This window comes from Pollachius pollachius (assembly GCF_949987615.1).
Source record: "Pollachius pollachius genome assembly, chromosome: 14".
Classification (NCBI taxonomy): domain Eukaryota; kingdom Metazoa; phylum Chordata; class Actinopteri; order Gadiformes; family Gadidae; genus Pollachius; species Pollachius pollachius.
The window spans coordinates 20,645,461-20,663,114 of NC_136947.1; the positions used below are offsets into that span (position 1 = coordinate 20,645,461).

Below are 17,654 nucleotides of genomic sequence, written 5' to 3' on the forward strand. Positions count from 1 at the left end.
ATGCAAGGACTTCAAAGACACTCCAGATGCTCACAAACTGCCATACCTTTTGGGAGAAATACAACAATGTGCGAACGCAGCAGCAAGATTCGTCACCTGTTGTGATGAGAGAAGGACATCAAACTCTCCATAGACACATCCCCCTGGACTCACTCTGCACACAATAATTGCACTAATCCTCTGTAATGTAAATACTGTGTATTTAGAGTGTATCTTTAACTTATCTGTTTATATGAGATACTGTATTTTTTGTAATTTTTTATAATATCGCATTTTACTTTTTAAAGTACTTTTATAGTGTATATATATACATATACATTGTATATGTATATATATACTATAAAAGTACACTAAAAAAAACATTGTATATGCATAGATATTTTGTATTTAAAGGTTCATACTTATTATTATTATTATAATATATACCTTACCTTTTTACTTTTTATTTTATAACGCTGTTTATTTTATTGTTCACCTGCTTTGGCAATGCAAATGTATATTTCTCATGCCCATAAAGCTTTTTTGAATTGAGAGAGAGAGAGAGAGAGAGAGAGAGAGAGAGAGAGAGAGAGAGAGAGAGAGAGAGAGAGAGAGAGAGAGAGAGAGAAGGGGGAGGGAGAGAGAGGGAGAGAGAGAGAGAGAGAGAGAGAGAGAGAGAGAAGGGGGAGGGAGAGAGAGAGAGAGAGAGAGGGAGAGAGAGAGCGAGAGCGAGAGCGAGAGGGAGGGAGGGGGGGAAGGGAGGGAGTGGAGGAGAGAGCGAGGGAGAGAGAGAATACATTTCGTTACATGTTTCTGAAATTGCTTTGTCTTATTCATCTTCATAACGCTATATGTATTCTCAAGTCTTACTCTTAACATGTTTTTCATTGTTTTCGTTAAGGTAACTTTGCACTGGGTACTCTCAGATTCCCCGAGTGGTGTAAGCATGGAACTATTCAAGAACACACCACGCCCACAGGAGGTACGTAAACGGAAATGACGGTGTCGGTAGACCGGGATAACGCTCTCAACGATGATCCTCTTTCAGTCTACGTCAGCGTGCGTGGAGCCTACACAGTCTGTTCTGGGGGCGTGTGTTTCACCGGCTTTTCAGATAGTCTGAAACAATGAATAGTCAGACGATGTAAAGCACGCGCGTTGGGCTCGTTACTTGAGGACGTTTTAGCAAAGATATTGTTTTTCCTTTTGCTCGCCGCTATTCGAGTCTGTATTTATCAGGAACTATCAAGTGGATCTATACACTTAATGGCAACGAAGAATTAGCAGTAAACCCATTTTCTTCGACGAGTTTGATAAAACGAGGTCGAGCACCGACTAGCCCCTCCTCGCGACTCACACAAGGCGTCATTTTATTTGTTCCCGACTAGGCTAACAATCTGTCGCCAAAGCCAAAGCAGGAAAGCAATGGCTGCCTATTCTGATTATTTTGCTGCCGAGTGTCTGGTGTCAATATCCAGCGGCCCCGTCCTGCATAGACCCACCCCGGTCGTCCCCGCCACCCTGCCCGCCTCGGCGGGCCTGCTAACCCATGAGCCAGAAGGGTCGAGCGAGGACAGGGAGGTGCGCGAGACGCTGAGACTCGAGGCCACCAACATGATGACGGTGGCCGGGATCCTCACCGACCTCCACGGCAAGTTCCGCCCCATGTCGGCCTACTCGGAGAGCAGCAACTCGTCCTGCGGGGAAAGCGGCTACACCACGTTGTCCGACTCGACCACCCCCACCATGACCCCGTCGGCCACCCCGGTCCCCGGGCCCTGGGGAGGAGGGCCCCCCCGGTCCCCGGTCAAGCGACACCAATGCACTTTCGACGGATGCGACCGAGTTTACGGCAAATCGTCCCACTTGAAAGCACACATCCGAACCCATACAGGTAATGCAGCTCGGTGGCGTAGACATCGTGTCGCCCTAATGTGTTTGGGGGAATGCCTAGTTTAACACGTTATTTTTCACGGTAACATTTCTTTGTTTTGGAGGGATTAGTTATGGAAGCTGATTGGGTGGGTACCTTGCGCTGTTTACCCGCGTACAATCAGTGCAAAACAAAGGGGGTAGAACAACTCAAACAGAGGGCTCCTGACGAAGCCGTAAGTAACAAAAGAACAGGGTTAGACGTACAGAACAGCGATCTTCCTCTGGGACACATTTGCATGTGAAGTGTAAGTAAGATGAAACCCAACATTAGGCTGCGCTGTCACTGGTTCAGTCAGCATGTGTTTGTTTGCTACTCAGCCTACCCAAGCTCATTTATATATACTTAATCAGCCCACCTCGTGTAGTAATGGGGACAATCGGGTAACACAATGCTTGCTTTGTCAGACTATCATAATTATGTAAAACCCGCGCAACCCCAGCTGTATCAGTTGTTTAACTGCGCTAACTACACAAAAAGTATATTTAATAGGAGCAGGAAGCCGCGGGGTGGTCGTCTCGGGCTGAGATGTTACTTGGGACGGTAATAAAACGCCGGGAACGCCCACGGAGAGTAAACTAGCAGTAAGGAAAAACCCCACGGTCTGGTGGAGTGGTCTGGCACTTCGACGTGGAACAGGGCAACTCCAGACTTCCACTAAAACGACTAGTTATGTTCAATATTCAGAATGTATAATTGAAATAAGATATTTGAATATGCTACCGCATAACTAATAAACGCATAATAATAACACTTTTTCCGTTGACTTGTGTGCTCGTAAAACACTTTGTCAAAGTTGATATTGTATTTTTAGATGTATTCATTTCTGCTTACTAAACTAGTGTGTTGTGATATTATCAATATTTCTACTAAACCATCCTCATTTTCTAAGTGTATATGCTTATTAGATGTGTAATGGAGGTTTCATAATCTCTCTGCTGCAGGGGAGCGGCCATTCCCGTGCACCTGGCCCGACTGCGAGAAAAAGTTTGCCCGCTCAGACGAGCTGGCCCGCCACACCCGCACACACACAGGGGAGAAGCGCTTCCTCTGCCCACTCTGCGACAAGCGCTTCATGCGCAGCGACCACCTGATCAAGCATGCCCGCCGCCACCCCGACTTCATGCCCTCCATGTTGGGGCGAAACAAGGGGGCTGTCACCCCTTCCTCTTCCTCCCCTGCTCAAGGGCAGGGCAGTGCTTCGAGCCACACTCTCATATAGGCCAGTAACCGGTGCGGGGGGGGGGGGTCTTCGTGGGTCACAGCAGCACAAATGGGGGTTTAAAGAAAGTTAACCAGCTACAATCAGATCAATGGCTCGGACCTAGCATGTACACGTGCACACGAGAGTAGCACTGGCTCACCCTCACTGATGAATTTAAGTGACCACTACATGCCTACTTGACAGAATCTCACTTTCTCAGAACTATAAATGAAACAAATAGAAAGACACACAAAAAATTGCAGGGATTCTGAACATTTTCTGTATAAAGCTGCACATCACACACATCAGCCAAATTATTTCCTACGATTTATTTTATAATGACATTTTTTCCCCCCTTCCTGTAGTGCCCTCTACTTTTGATTAGTAACCATTTTTTGACGTTAGATAGTCAGGCAAAGAAAAAATGGAAGCTAACTAGCTTTCATTTTCTTTTAAGCTTTGCTTATTCCATAGCCTACGTTTTATTAGAAGTGGCACATTCCATGTTTGTTTTAACTGTAGCCGTTTCTTTTGAGTTGAATTATTAACTGCAACTGTAAAAGCCACGTCTTTAAAATATTTGTCCTGTTAAAAAGCCTTGGTTGAAGGACAGATCTCTTGGTAACTCTGCCGCAGGGTACTCTATAGAACAGCCGTCAGCTCTGCCTCCTTGTAGATCAACCTATCATCATGAAACGATGACCCGTTAAACACATGGTGGTATTCTGCCTAACACTGATGCAAATTAATTTACGCTTTACGCTTTTTAATGTAGATGAACGGTAATGCTACTTGCCGCGAGTAACATATGATTAATTGTAGTCCTTACATTAGGGTTTGAGTATATGCTTCATAGGATGACACTGCTTGCAAGTGTGTGTGTGTGTGTGTGTATATGTCCTTATTCACATTTCTGTAAGCAAAAGAACTGGGCATGCAAAAAAAAAAGACTTGCATTTTATATAAAACAAAGCTGGCACACTGGCACCCCCCCCCCCCCCCCCGCATCATGGATGTGAAGGCATGCAGCAGAATGCATTGCTGGAGCAGGCAGTGTCTTTCCTCTTCATGTTGCATTCAAAGAAGGATCACGCATAAGGCAAAGAAATTTATCATTTGGAAATTTCCCACATGATATTTTTAGGCTTTAGGATATTGGGATTTGAAATTTCAGCACGGTCTGCCTCTATTAAGAAAAGACAGTCCCTCCAGAAAAACGTGATTATGCGATCGCATAATCAGCCAAAGTCTGCATATTCATGCAGGGGCCGCATTTTTTCAAATATGCCGCACTTTCACCGCATAAATTGCCAATTTCCGCGCAAAATATGTGGGGCTTGCATGATTTCATAATTCCCGCATTTTCATTGCAAAAAAGTCACATATATCTTAGCAGAAAGTTGAAAAATATTGCGTTTACTTCACACAAGAGCAGCCATTTCCCCCTGTTGCCATCGGAACGTTATGAAGTGACGTCATTACGCGACGTGAACGTCATCGAAAAGCAGAATTTTTCGCAAGTTACCGCAATTTTTGAAAGTTCCCGCAATTACATTTTGGCCGCAACAATCACAAAAAAACGCCGCATTTTTCTGGAGGGACTGAAAAGAAAATATTGTGCCATGTGTACATTTGATTAAAACTGGATTTTTTTTTCTTGTAATTGATTTTGGCCATTCCCCAAATATAATCATCCACGTGTTTGTTTTTTTTGAAGGAGGAGGGGAAATGCCTCTTGAGAAAAGCGATTGAGTTTATCAAGCAAACCTCTTGACTAAATTACCATATGAAAGTACATACTGTGTCTTGTCTGGTTCTGGCTACTGAGACGTTTTATTTCGCCATTGTCTCCACTGTTTGTACTGTGTGACTGACTCGTTATTTCTTTATCTCAGTGAACAACACTTCAGGAATTTCGGAAAGCCTTAAAACTTCGTCATAGCTACAATGTACCATGTTTACAGCTACGGATCATGTTACAGGTATCTGACCCTCGTTAAGGGGGTTCATTTACAAATTCTCATATGCAATATCGCACTTTGTTTTCTCACAGGTGTTTTTAAAATCCTATTTCGGCTCACTAGTATGATGGCTTGCGTTGTTTCTATGCGCAAACACTGTGGCGTTCTTTTGATAATGTATATCAATAATCAATGGCTTATAAAACTGCCTTTGTAAAAGTGCTTTAGAAGATGTGGTAAAAAGAAATGTGGGAATTTTTTATTTGAATTGGGTTTGTTTCGTTCTTTGCTTGTATTTAGTTATTGGTGCCAACAGTGCATCGTTATTGTAGTTTGTGTGTGGCTAGACATGTTTTTGCTACATTTATTTAGTGTTCCTGGACGACTTGTTTTTTCTACAGTAACATTTAATGGCCGACTGCTAATGTCTTCCTTTTATATCCCAAATCAAACAAATGGCTTCATTTATTCATTTTGCTGTATGGTCTTTGTGATTGAGTTAACTAGATGTGTACTCATTGAAATTAATTGCAATGCGAGGGAATGTTTTTCTACACACACGTTTTTCTTTCCAACTGTAAAATCTGTTTATAGTTCTTGGTCGCTGCTGGCAGTAACCTCGAGCACATGGACTCTGTAGACACAGTCAGAAAACAAACAAAAATTTATATATCACTATTTCCATATGTATTCTTTACCAAATGAATCTATTTCCGTGTACCTGTTTTTATTATTTTGCAGATATGCTGTATCTCCACATATTATTTGTGGATCTAAAAGCTATATCAAAAATAAGGGTTTACCTCATTCACAAAGTGGGGCCTTGTCTGGCAACACTCAGGATTATCAATAGAAAGGATTCCCTCCAGACTTGATTTGACTTAAACTCATTGAGACTTTGGTTTGAACTTTAATTTTTCCTCTTTCTTATCAATCGAGTGTTCACTGTTAGACCAATGTTTTATAGTGTATGCTTTTCTGTTTCAAGCTGTTTATTTAATATTGAGTGATTTCTTTTTTTTATTTTGTGTGTCATACACATCCATAAGCTGTCTCTCTTCTGGTATATCTGAACCTATCATCCAACCTCTTCTAGCTCCTCTGGGTACTCCAGCTTACTGGTCCCAATTGCACATTCATTTTCTTGGCAGATTTGTTGCATTAGCTGCGTCTTTCATAAGCAAGTGAATTATCGAGCTGTAGCAGGTTTACTCAAGGTACTTATTTGTAAATGACAGGTTGATTTTGTTTCTTTAAACCTGCTTGATGTTGAAGAAATATCAGAGTGATATTCTGAAGTTCAAAGTTTAATCGAGGCTGAAAGGGCTCCATCTAAGTACTTAATGTTACTCTGTATCATTAATGCATCATTGATAATGTTAAAATCTCATCTTCATTGACTGGCTTTTTATTTTCATTTTCCCAACTGATATTTTCTTGATACACAATTTCAGATATGCACATTGTACAGAATGCTTTTTTTAAATTGAAGCCTAATATTTACATTAAAAGAAAAAATATTTGGATTCTCTTGTCAAAGCTTTAGTTATCTTCCATACAAGGAACTGTGGAACTTAGTACTGAAACATGCCGTCTGGATGTGAATACTTGGGTGTCTTACATTTCGAGGATTGGAGTGTCAATATTTCCGGTGCTGCACCGATGTACAAGCATGGCTTTCCTTTGATTATGCTGATTAATTTATTACATCGTCATTTGTGTGGTTAAATTAATTGTTTTCATAACAAATTTTCGTGAACTATTTTTAAATGGTTCCTTTTGTTTGCTTGGAATTAAACTACCAATGCTTTTTTTTTCATTTTTAATAAACTTATGTTGGGTATTTGGGGCTTATTTATTTAGAAATTGTTTCATTTGGGATTAAGGGACAATGTTGACCCCCATAAGACACATCAGATAAGCAAAGCAAAAATAAACCTGGACAACTCAGCCCTACTTGAGAATAGGGAATTTACAGTTTTTGTGTGTAAATTACAGACATGTGATCGCACTTGAGCGAACTATGGAATCGTTATGATATCCATTCTCGTAAGGGGTTAAAAGTTCATCCCTGTTGCCACTGGGGGGCAGTGCGTGCCCCTCCCTCTGTGCATTGGCAGTCGCTGCTGGTTCCTCTGTCAGCTGCCAGGGCCTCGCCCTGTGCTAATCGTGACCCCTCTCCCAGTACGTAACCACGGCCTCATCGTCCCAGATGTTGGAGGTCTCAGTGTCGCTAATGTAGTGGCTGGGGAAGAGCAGCAGGGAGTCCGCGGAGAAGGCCCTTGGGTCCACCGCTCAAAATGTTGCAGGTAGTAAAAATAGGTGTCGGGTGACTAAAAGGCCCCTCTTTTATTTTATTAATTCATTTTTTAGTTGTGATGTTGACTGTGCAGCTGTTTTAAAAAAAGCTATGTTGTCACACTTAAGTATGAGTTGTCAGAAGCACTGATTGGTTATGTAGGAATTAGTGTATTGACTTTGGGTACTGGTTGAACATGATGGGCAGGAACTCGTCGATTAGGCAGCATCTTGCTAAGAGGCTTGAGTCAAGAAGCTTGCTAGCCCCCTTCAAAGACAGGGCGTAATCCAGGGTCCAGTAGGAGTAGTCGGGGAGAACCAGGTCTCTGACCCTCGGTACTTGGGCTTCTGATTTTTCACTTGTCGCCACTTGCTACAAGTCCATGTAGCTAGGCATGAACGGAGAGGAAGCACTTTTTTAAAGGTCCCATGACATGCTATTTTATGGATGCTTTAATATAGGTATTAGTGGGCCACTAACAGTATTCAAAGACGTTCCCGAAATTCAGCCGTGGTGCAGTTACAGCCACTCCGAGCCAGTCGCACATTGAGCTTCCCCCAAATGCGCTGTTTTGGTGTCTAGCTATAATGCAAATGAGGAGGAGCGAGGCGGGTCAAGGAGGAGGGTGGGGGTGTGGCCCTGAGCAGCTTGCAGCCACGGTACCATGCGCTCTGTTTACAGTGGTGTATGGCGAGGCGCACACAGCCTTTAGCTGTGTTCTGTTAATATTCTAGAACACACGGGAGTCCTGGAGCTCTATATCTAAATAATATATTATACATGGATATTCATATCGTATAATACATATTATCATGGCCAAAAGCTGTGTGAGCCTCCAGACGATATTATGAATCTCAAACGACCGTGTAGGGTTCTCCAACGTCTCTTGTTCTTCCACGTCCACATCAATCTGAAGTAGACTGATCCACGACATGGAGGAGAAAGGGATTGTTGACCGCGGTTGTCTCTCGCCGGAGCCGGTCAGCACTTAGGCACCAGCGCCGAGGCGGTGGTCCCTCGGCAGCGGGAAGCGGGGCTCAAGCGGGAGACATTCGAGGCCAACAATCCCTTTCTCCATGTCGTGGTTCATGTACTTCAGGGAGTCAAAGCCAAAGTTCCTTTCCCCCCAATTCATTCTCAACCATGGCTGAGATAACCCCCACTACGAGTCTCGTTGTGGAAATACCAGAGACGAGAGTCCGACGTGTTATGCGCCATAACACCAACAGCGTGTACAGCACTTAGTGTGTACGCGTGTGTACGACACACGCGTTACAGTCCTGGAGCTCTATATCTAAATAATATATAATACATAGATATCTATATCATATAATACATATTATCACGGCCAAGCTGTGTGTGCCTCCAGACAATATTATGAATCACAAACAACTTCGTCGGGTTCTCCGACGTCTCTGGTTCTTCCACTTCCACATCAATCTGAAGTAGACTGAACCGCGCGCTGCCAGCTGCCCGCTGCCGGGCGGTGCTGCTTCGCGGCGGTGGTGCTTCGCGGCGGTGGTGCTTCGCGGCGGTGGTGCCTCGCGGCAAATGGCGGCAGGCAGCATGTCGCAGTTCTTCAACATAATTCAGGAAGTCAAAGCCAAAGTTCCTATCCCCCAATTCCTTCTCAACCATGGCTGAGATAACCCCAACTACAGTCTCGTTGTGGAAATACAAGAGACGTCAAAGAACCGACGTGTTATGCGCCATAACATCAACAGCAAACACTGTGTGTAATCACACACACACACACACACACACACACAAGTGGCGCTCGCACGGTCGTGTCTCATTGGCGGGCCAAATTCTCTGGGCGGGCCAGGGAGAGAAAGGGGAGGAGTTTAGATCCTTATGACGACATATGGGACCACTTTCCGAATCAGCGCGCTTGAGCCTCCATTTTTTCAAAGGCGAGCAGAACACCTAGTGCTCGTTTTACACCAAACGCAAGTTTTAGCCAGTGGGGGACCATAGGCAGGCTAGGGGAACTGATATTTATGTTAAAAAACCTCATAAAGTGAGATTTTCATGCCATGGGACCTTTAAACATTTGTTATAATAGCATATTATTGTCCGGTTGAGTGGCCATGAGGTTAGCAGCGTAACTTCGTGGCTCCCCGACCCTGATGCCGTAAAGCACACTTTCAGAGGTTTAAATGATTTAAAAGTGATGTGATTAAGGCGTCGATATGCCCAGACAGAAACGGAAAACCACCGTACAGGCGAAACATCCTACTCCTCCGGCTGAGGAAAATTTAGTGGACGAGACAGCTAGCCTTATTGAGCCTAAGGAATTGACCCAACAAGTGGTAGGCGAGATGGCTGATTTACAAATTATACTCCAGCAACTGAGAGACTTTCGCCGGGAGAATGGTGTCGCTCTCTGAGATATTGAAGATTTTAAAACAACTAACAGAGTCGACGAGGTTGAAAAACTGAATGTCCGAATCAGAAGTAAGAACGCAGGTTGTGGAAGAAGCGGTATTAGAGGTGCCGAAACTACAGGAAAAACTGGAGGCCAGGCTAATAGATCAAGAGGGACGGTCAAGACGGGAGAATATAAGAATTCATGGCATAACCGGGGGCTGAAAATAATTAAATTAAATAAAAATAATAACGATGGCTGCATTTTTGGAAATGTTGAGAGAAAAGCTGGGATTTCCCGCCTCCACCGAACTTGAGCTTGAACGAGCCCACAGGTCCCTGGGCCGAAGACACCACTTTGAGTCCCTCCCGCGATCTATTGTGGTCAAATTTTCCAGTTTCAAAACCAAAGAGGCATATTTAAAGTTGGCCTGGCAGAGGAAGGGGTTTATTCATCAGGAAATTACGACTATACACATATAAACGCATATACACAGAGGCAACACGAGTTCTGAGGGACAACAAACGGTGCTTTAAAACACCGTTCCCAGCCAAGCTGAGGGTACTTCATGAAGAGGAGACCTACAACTCGGCGGTGGACGCCAACGGGGACCTGTTGAGGCGAGGGCTCACAGTACCGGTCTAGAAGCCGAAAGTGAGCTGGGCCGACAAGAGGTTGATGTGGCATACACCTCGGGCTGCAAGAGAAGATAAACCTGGAGAAGCCTTGCGACAGGGATACTAAAAGAAACTTGAGGCTTTAGAAGAGATGAGTTTAATACTCTGTAATTTATGGTTTAATTGCTGGACTTTCACTACTACGAGGTAATTATTTTTTTGACTTGACCTGACCCGGCTCCCTTAAGGTCGCAAAGAAGACCTCTTTACCATACTTACATTGTATAAGTATAACACGCATTTTGTTCATTGCTTTGTTCTGTTCGTGTTCATCTTTCTTTAAGTTCAAGTTGCAAGGGGGGAAGGCAGTGGTTAAAATGTCAGTAATGGGTGATACATCAGCTCCAGTCAGGGTAGTTACCTACAATGTGAATGGTGTTCTAAATCCTGTAAAAAAGGATATCAGCACGATAGCAGTGCAGGGGTGGTAGCGAAATCACTTTTTTCAGCTGATGAAGTTACTAACCCCCTAAGATAAATTGTGTTTTTGGAATCTGCTGTGAATCTGCTTTTAGTCTGGTAGGAAGGGGGGGTTCCCATGCACCCGAAAGGTATATTTTTTTAACCTAGCTTTTTGTAATCCTTAAGGTGTCTAGTAAAGGAATTTTGATGTTCCCCACGCAATTTTTTTTCCCATGTATGATTTTTTGTACCATCTTTTGTGTCCGTGATGGATTTTCGGATGTCAAAAATGAAAACTTTAAATCTACATAGATCTTGAACAATATATTCTACGGACACAATCCACCCCATTTTCTCTTCGTCTTTGCATGAGGAATTGATAGAGATAAACACAAAATAATGTAAAAAATCGGTGACATTGGATCACTGGAACTCCTCCCCCACGGACACTATTGAAATATGTTTTCAAACTTTTGTATGTTTGCAGTCTTTAAGATGTCTCATAAACAAATTTTGATGATCCCCACTTGAAATATTGTCATATGTATGTTTATTCCGGCTATATTGGTTGCTACCCTGGATTTCCAAAAAACGAAAAAAGAAAATATAAAATCGACATAATGTCTTAACTGTACATTATGTAATGACAAATAACCTTATTTTCTGTTTTATTTTGGCATAAGACATTGAGAGAGATGGTAGTGACATGACTGGAAGATGTATTGAACATACTAAAAATATAGGCTAATCAATAGGCGGAATTGGGCAGAATTGGTCCAAAGGAACATCTCCATAAGGAGTTATTTTTCAAACTGTTATATATTTTTAATGCTTCAGGTGTCTGGTACACATATTCCACAACCCTCCTATTATGTTCCAATAAACATACAACTTCGATGTTTGGGGTCATTTTCACCTGAGCAATGTAAACATGCAGAAAATTATTGTAACTGAAAGTGTTAACCAAGTTTCTCTCTCAACTACTTTAGGCCTTTCTACTGACCATCTTTATATCCCAGTAAATAATATATGACTGCCCCCAACCTCTCCTTATACATCAAGTATCATATATATGTGATGGTCAGTTCCAGTAGGAGGTCAATACTACCGGCCTTCTGTAGACCAGTGCTGTGTTCCAATATCCATACTATCTATATACAATATATATATGATTGCGAAATATGCAAATCACTGTACCATCTCATTAAATTACCTAAAATTAAAAACATGATGTTTGTGTTTGCAGGGCTTTATGTTGGTATTCAAATATAGTTATATATTGTAAAATATAATATAGTTAAAATGCAGATTGTTTATCTTGTATATGACTGCTAGCATATCTGGTGGGGCCTGGAACCATTTTGATGACATTAGCTGCAGTCAGTCTACCCTGTCTTGTAACGGGATCAGCAGCTTTCCATTTTTAGATGTCATTTCAGTTCTTGGTGGTTGAGATATGACAAGGGGGTATAATTGTGTTTGAGAAACTACAGGAGGGTCAGAATGTCCTATGTCACTGGCTTTATTCTCATCAGAGGAGGATGCTGCATAATCAGGGTCCTCCTCAAAATTATCCTGTGTCTCAGAAACATCCTCACATATATTGCTTCCACCCTGAAAAATCTGTAACAGAACCTCAGTGGCAGAAAATCAGCAGTTGAGGCACAAATGCAAAGAGGAATGTTGAATGAATTATGAAAGTTCTCGCGGGAACTATGTTTGCCCCACCCCCCATGCTGCGAGGATTATCAGAGTTATTGTGAGAACTGTCAGAGTTCTTGCGGGAAATATATCCTCCCTCTCCCTTTGCTTCTTGAATGATCAGAGATCTTGTGGGAACTATGTTTCCTCCACACACACAAAGAAACACACACACACACACACACACACACACACACACACAGAAACGAATGTGTAGGTGCCCTCAGTATTATCCAACACAACAAAACCAAGTCTAAGTCAAAGAAACACAAGAAAGAAAAAAATAGTGAGTCTGAAGAGTTCACTCCTGCCTCAAAGAAATCCAAGAGAGATGATGGTATCAAATCAGAAGACCATTGTCCTAAAACTTGTATTTTACATGTACATGCAGATTGCACACCATTCAGTAAAATTAACGGATCTGCAACTTTCAAGCTGGCTCTGCTACACAGCATTTGTGAGTGGCTCTTCTGAGGAGCTGTTCTTTGAGCCAATCAAGAAGCTGAAGCTGAAGACTATGGATGCCTCAAACAAAACAGTCAAGCTCACTGCCTCCCAAGGAATGGTATGAGACCCAATCAAAATTATATTACTCACATACAAGTCCCTTCATGCTCTGGGCCCCCGTTACCTCTCTGACCTCCTCCACCCCTACAGCCCCCTGCGGTCCCTCAGGTCCTCTGACAAGGACCAGCTGGCAATTCCCCGCTCGAGACTCAAGACCTCTGGGGACAGGGCCTTTTGCGTGTCCGCCCCCACTCTGTGGAACCAGCTCCCCCCCAACATCCGCTGTGCCCCTTCCGTGGAAACTTTCAAAAAGTACACGAAAGCACACCTTTTCTCTGAGGCCTATGGCCTCTAACTCACGACCCCACCCAGCGCCTTGCGCATTTTGCACTCTCACTCACTTGCCTACAGATACACGCTCACCTCCCACTCTTGTGAAGCGACCTTGAGTATCCTGAAAGGTGCTATATAATTATTTTTTATTATTATTATTATTATTATTATTATACTCCTTATATAGAAAATGTAATTGTTGCCATATTTGACATACATGGCATACTGAGGAAAACAGTATTGTTCACCTGTTCATCTTTGCAGGTATTGCAGTACCGTGAACAAAGTGACCTCGTCTTCATGCTGCTCATCAAGTCACAGAACATGGATGAAGCCCTCAACCTTGATAAGCTGATGCGGTACTCACCCTTCCCAGTTCCTCCCAGCCTAGGCACAGCTGATGGGTTCTTCAATAGGACCAACAAGGCTGCAATGCTTCACTACTTGATGGACGATGCTCCTGAAGATGTGTCTTATTCAAAGGAAGCTGTCTACATCCAGGATGGCAATGCACTCTTCCATGCCTTGATGAACCTCCCACCAACGTTTGAGGGAACTTGTCTCCAGTCCCTTGACCATATGGTGGCTAAGAAGCATTTTGTCATCTCAACGGACTCCTACCATGATGATTCGGTCAAGGCTCAGGAGAGATTGCGTCGCGGCGTGTCCCAGCGGTACATCATAGGTGGTGCTGCAACAATGAAGCCGAGTGACTTCAAACTCTTCCTGGCAAATGATGAGAACAAGACACAAATCTGTAAACTACTACTTGAGGTGTGGGGCAGCAAAGCCCCTGCATCACAGCTGGAGAAATGTGGAACAGCAGTGGTAGTTGTTGAAGGTAAAGCATATCAGCTTGAGTCATCTGGTGGCAATGTGAGTATATTGACATGTATAATTCACATGTGAGCCTTTCTCACTATTCTTTTTTTATTATAAACTTTTGGAGAATATTAAGCCTAGCCCAGTCATGCATGAGAAATTGATAAAATGGTTCCTTACTATATACTATCACACCTTACTCAATAACTTGTTTCAGGTGACCACATGTGAGATACCTCAGCTGGAGTCGGGGCCGTCGGACTGCGGGGGAAAGGTGGACAGTTGTGGGGGCGCCCAAGGCAGAGGGGGGGCCCATGGGAATCAAAGATGAAAAAGTAAAAAAAGCTTTTTACTTCTTTTGAAATTTCTACCACCCCCTAGTGGTAGGAGCCGCACATTGCCGCCAGGCCACGTGTTCACGGGGGGAGACGTTACAAGTACCTTTAGAGCAGTATTACTCATTGCGCGGCTCGCAAGCCACATGCGGCTCGCCAAGCCTCTATTTGCGGCTCGCATGGCGGTAAAAATATACAGTGATATGATCATGCAGTGAATACAGATAGTTAAAAAAACAATACAAACAATTATTTAAAAAATAAATCAACAGCGGCATTAAAAGGTGGAAATATAGCCTTGTGTAGAAAATATTTTTAAACTTGCTCGGCTCTACGCTGACAGCGGGGTTGCCAGATTGGCGGTTTTCCTGCATAACAAGAGAGAATGTGCTCTTTGGATGGACTTATTCTTATAAACTTATTCTTCAATAGCTTCCATGTTATGTGACCCAGTGTCTCCACATTATTCCAGAAAATAGCACACAGTCACACAAGTCTTAATTTTCCTCTCAAAGTGCACCAGATTGATGCATTCCAGGTTAAAAGGTACCAAATTTTCTTCCGGGGGACATGCCCCCGGACCCCGCTAAGGACCGGGTTCCCTCCACAGTTTCACAAAATTCAGTGGGAAACACTGCTTCAGGGAGGACATATTATTAAGCAGGCATACTTATTTATGACTGGATTTATAGCTTTTGATACTTTGCGGTAAAAATGGCTCTCCTGTTGACGTCGTCCTGTCAGTGCCGCTCTCCTGAAAAAAATAGTGAATACCACTGCTGTAGAGGCAAAGCGAAGGTTGGGCCTCTTAAAGAGCAGCAGAGTAATCCAAAGTATCATCTAGCCTTCAGATGAGTATTTTTATTCAGATATTCTGTAGCATGTAAATGCTGAACATTAATGCTGAACATAGGTATGGATACATTAGGACTTTGTAATACTATAATTATTTATGTGCTCAGCATTTACATGTGTAATGTATGGCCAGGCCCGTGAAAAATCAGTGAACAACGTGCACAGCATCATGCTGAAGAAATTGATCGGAGAGGATGAGACGCTTACCACCAGATCCAAGGTGGATCTGTCCCGGCTCCCCCCCTGTGGAGACAACCTGGATCCACATATCAACCGTGTCAACCACCGTCTGGCCATCTACAAGAGAGCAGCTGCACTGATATTCTGGTGTCTCAAGCCCCATGACCCTGGCCAAGGCTGGGAAAAGACTGAAGAGGGTACCAGGCCCGCCGCTCCCTATACGCAGAGTGCGTAGGGCACCAAGTACCTGGGGGGGACACCAAAAATTATGGTTTGTAAAAAAAATTAAAAAAATAATTACATTATTGAATTAAAAAAATATATAAATTAGTTATGAAGAGGCCCACCGTTGTTTTTTCTTAATTGCATAACCTATCACTCAATTTCGGCAATTATATGTTTTTACCCCCCCCGAAACGGGCACCGAAACGGCCAGCAGCGGCCCTGGAGGGTACCCTGGAACCAGTGTGGTCTTGTGGCCCTATCCTCCTCAATTCACTCATTGACTTGCTGGAGAAAACAGTTGAGGAGATGGATGGAGATGGTGAAGAAGACGAGGAACAAGAGATAGTTTATGAAGACCTGCTGAATGATGAATAGACATCATTGCCCCTGACCTTTCGACCTATTCGAATCACTTTAATTTCAGTTTATTCTAATGGGGATTTTTTATATCCTACATATAGCCTAAACATATTGGACTATATGAGTGCGTTTCTGTTTTGTTTCAATAAATATTATACTAATATAACAGTTTGAAAAATAACTCCTTAAAGCCTATGGGAGATGTTCCTTCAGACCAATTCTGCCCAATTCTGCCTATTGATTAGCCTACATTTTTAGTATTTAGTTGTGTGTTAATGTTACATACATCTTCCAGTCATGTAAAGACTGTAAAAATACTAAAGTTAGAAAACATTTATCAATAGTGTCCATGGGGGAGGAGTTCCAGTGATCCAATGTCACCAATCTTTTACATTATTTTGTGTTTATTTGATTTTTTATGCACCATAAATCATCTAATCATGGCAATCCTCATCTCTATCAATTCCTCATGCATATCCGAACAGAAAATGTGGTGGATTGTGTCCGTAGAATGTATTGTTGAAGTTGTTCAATGTTCAAATTTCCCTTTTTCACACCTTTTTTTTTGGGGAACACCAAAATTCCTTTACTAGACGGATAGTTTTTTGTAATCCTTAAGGATTACAAAAAACTAGGTTAGAAAAATATACCTTTTGGGTGCATGGGAACCCCCCCTTCCTACCCTACTATTTAGGCTCATGGTAGGGATATTGTCGATATTCTATAATATGGTGCTGGCTATCGTTGGAAAGGAGACCTTTTAGGCTTTCATTTAAGCCCAGTACTGTATCTTTTTGTCAAACACAGAGGTCACATGACTTCTTCAAACCAGATATAACACACATTTTCTTACAATTGCCGCCTAAACTGGATGCTTTCTTTTATCCCTGTGGCATGAAAGAAAACCAGGGACACACAACTCAACAACTTCAATACTCAAGGCACTCTGATGATTCAGAAAATGCATAATATACCCATACTATTTATTTGTGAGAGCCTTAAATTAGACTTGTGCAGCCAGCACAAGTCTTCAAAATAGAATGAAGCCAATATAATGGACAAATAGAATACCCTATTAGTCCAGGGCCAAATGGCCTATTTATTTATATTACAGTTGTAATAAAAGTAATTGTTTCAATAGTGTTGTCAACAAAACACTTGAAAGTGGTTTTACAAAATGTTTGTAACGGAATGTTGATGGATTTTGAAAGTTTGACAAGGTTTTGTCAGTTGGTTGGTTCAGTTGGTTATAACAACACTACCAACTATGCCATCTTCAATCAACTTCCAATGAGTTCCATGGGTATTAAATGTAAGTACAAAATACTTTTCTCTTGTGCTTGGGAATTGATTGGGAATAGACAGAGGGAGAATATACCTATAGCTGTACCTGTAACAGTAGCTAATGTTAGCTTGGTGTTTTTTGCAGGCTAGCTAGCTACATCAGTTGGAATTCTTCCAACATTTCCAATACAAGAGGATGGAAGTGACATCAGGTTAATCTTATGTTATG

At 42.5% G+C, this 17,654-nt stretch overlaps 1 protein-coding gene across 1 annotated transcript; it reads left to right on the top strand.

Moving 5' to 3' along the window:
* The first annotated feature begins 1,106 nt into the window (after window positions 1-1,106).
* LOC307086434 (Krueppel-like factor 13) lies at window positions 1,107-6,912 on the top strand. Its single transcript, XM_079751646.1, has 2 exons — window positions 1,107-1,873; window positions 2,857-6,912. Exons 1-2 carry the CDS (start codon window positions 1,405-1,407, stop codon window positions 3,132-3,134), a joined length of 747 nt encoding a protein of 248 aa, XP_079607772.1. The 5' UTR covers window positions 1,107-1,404; the 3' UTR covers window positions 3,135-6,912.
* The last annotated feature ends 10,742 nt before the right edge of the window (window positions 6,913-17,654 follow it).

Excerpts from the sequence above, each read along its gene's own strand:
- LOC307086434 (XM_079751646.1), top strand. The coding sequence starts at position 1,405 with ATGGCTGCCTATTCTGATTATTTTGCTGCCGAGTGTCTGGTGTCAATA. Across the intron at positions 1,874-2,856 it reads ACACATCCGAACCCATACAG|GGGAGCGGCCATTCCCGTGC; the intron begins GTAATGCAGCTC and ends TCTCTGCTGCAG.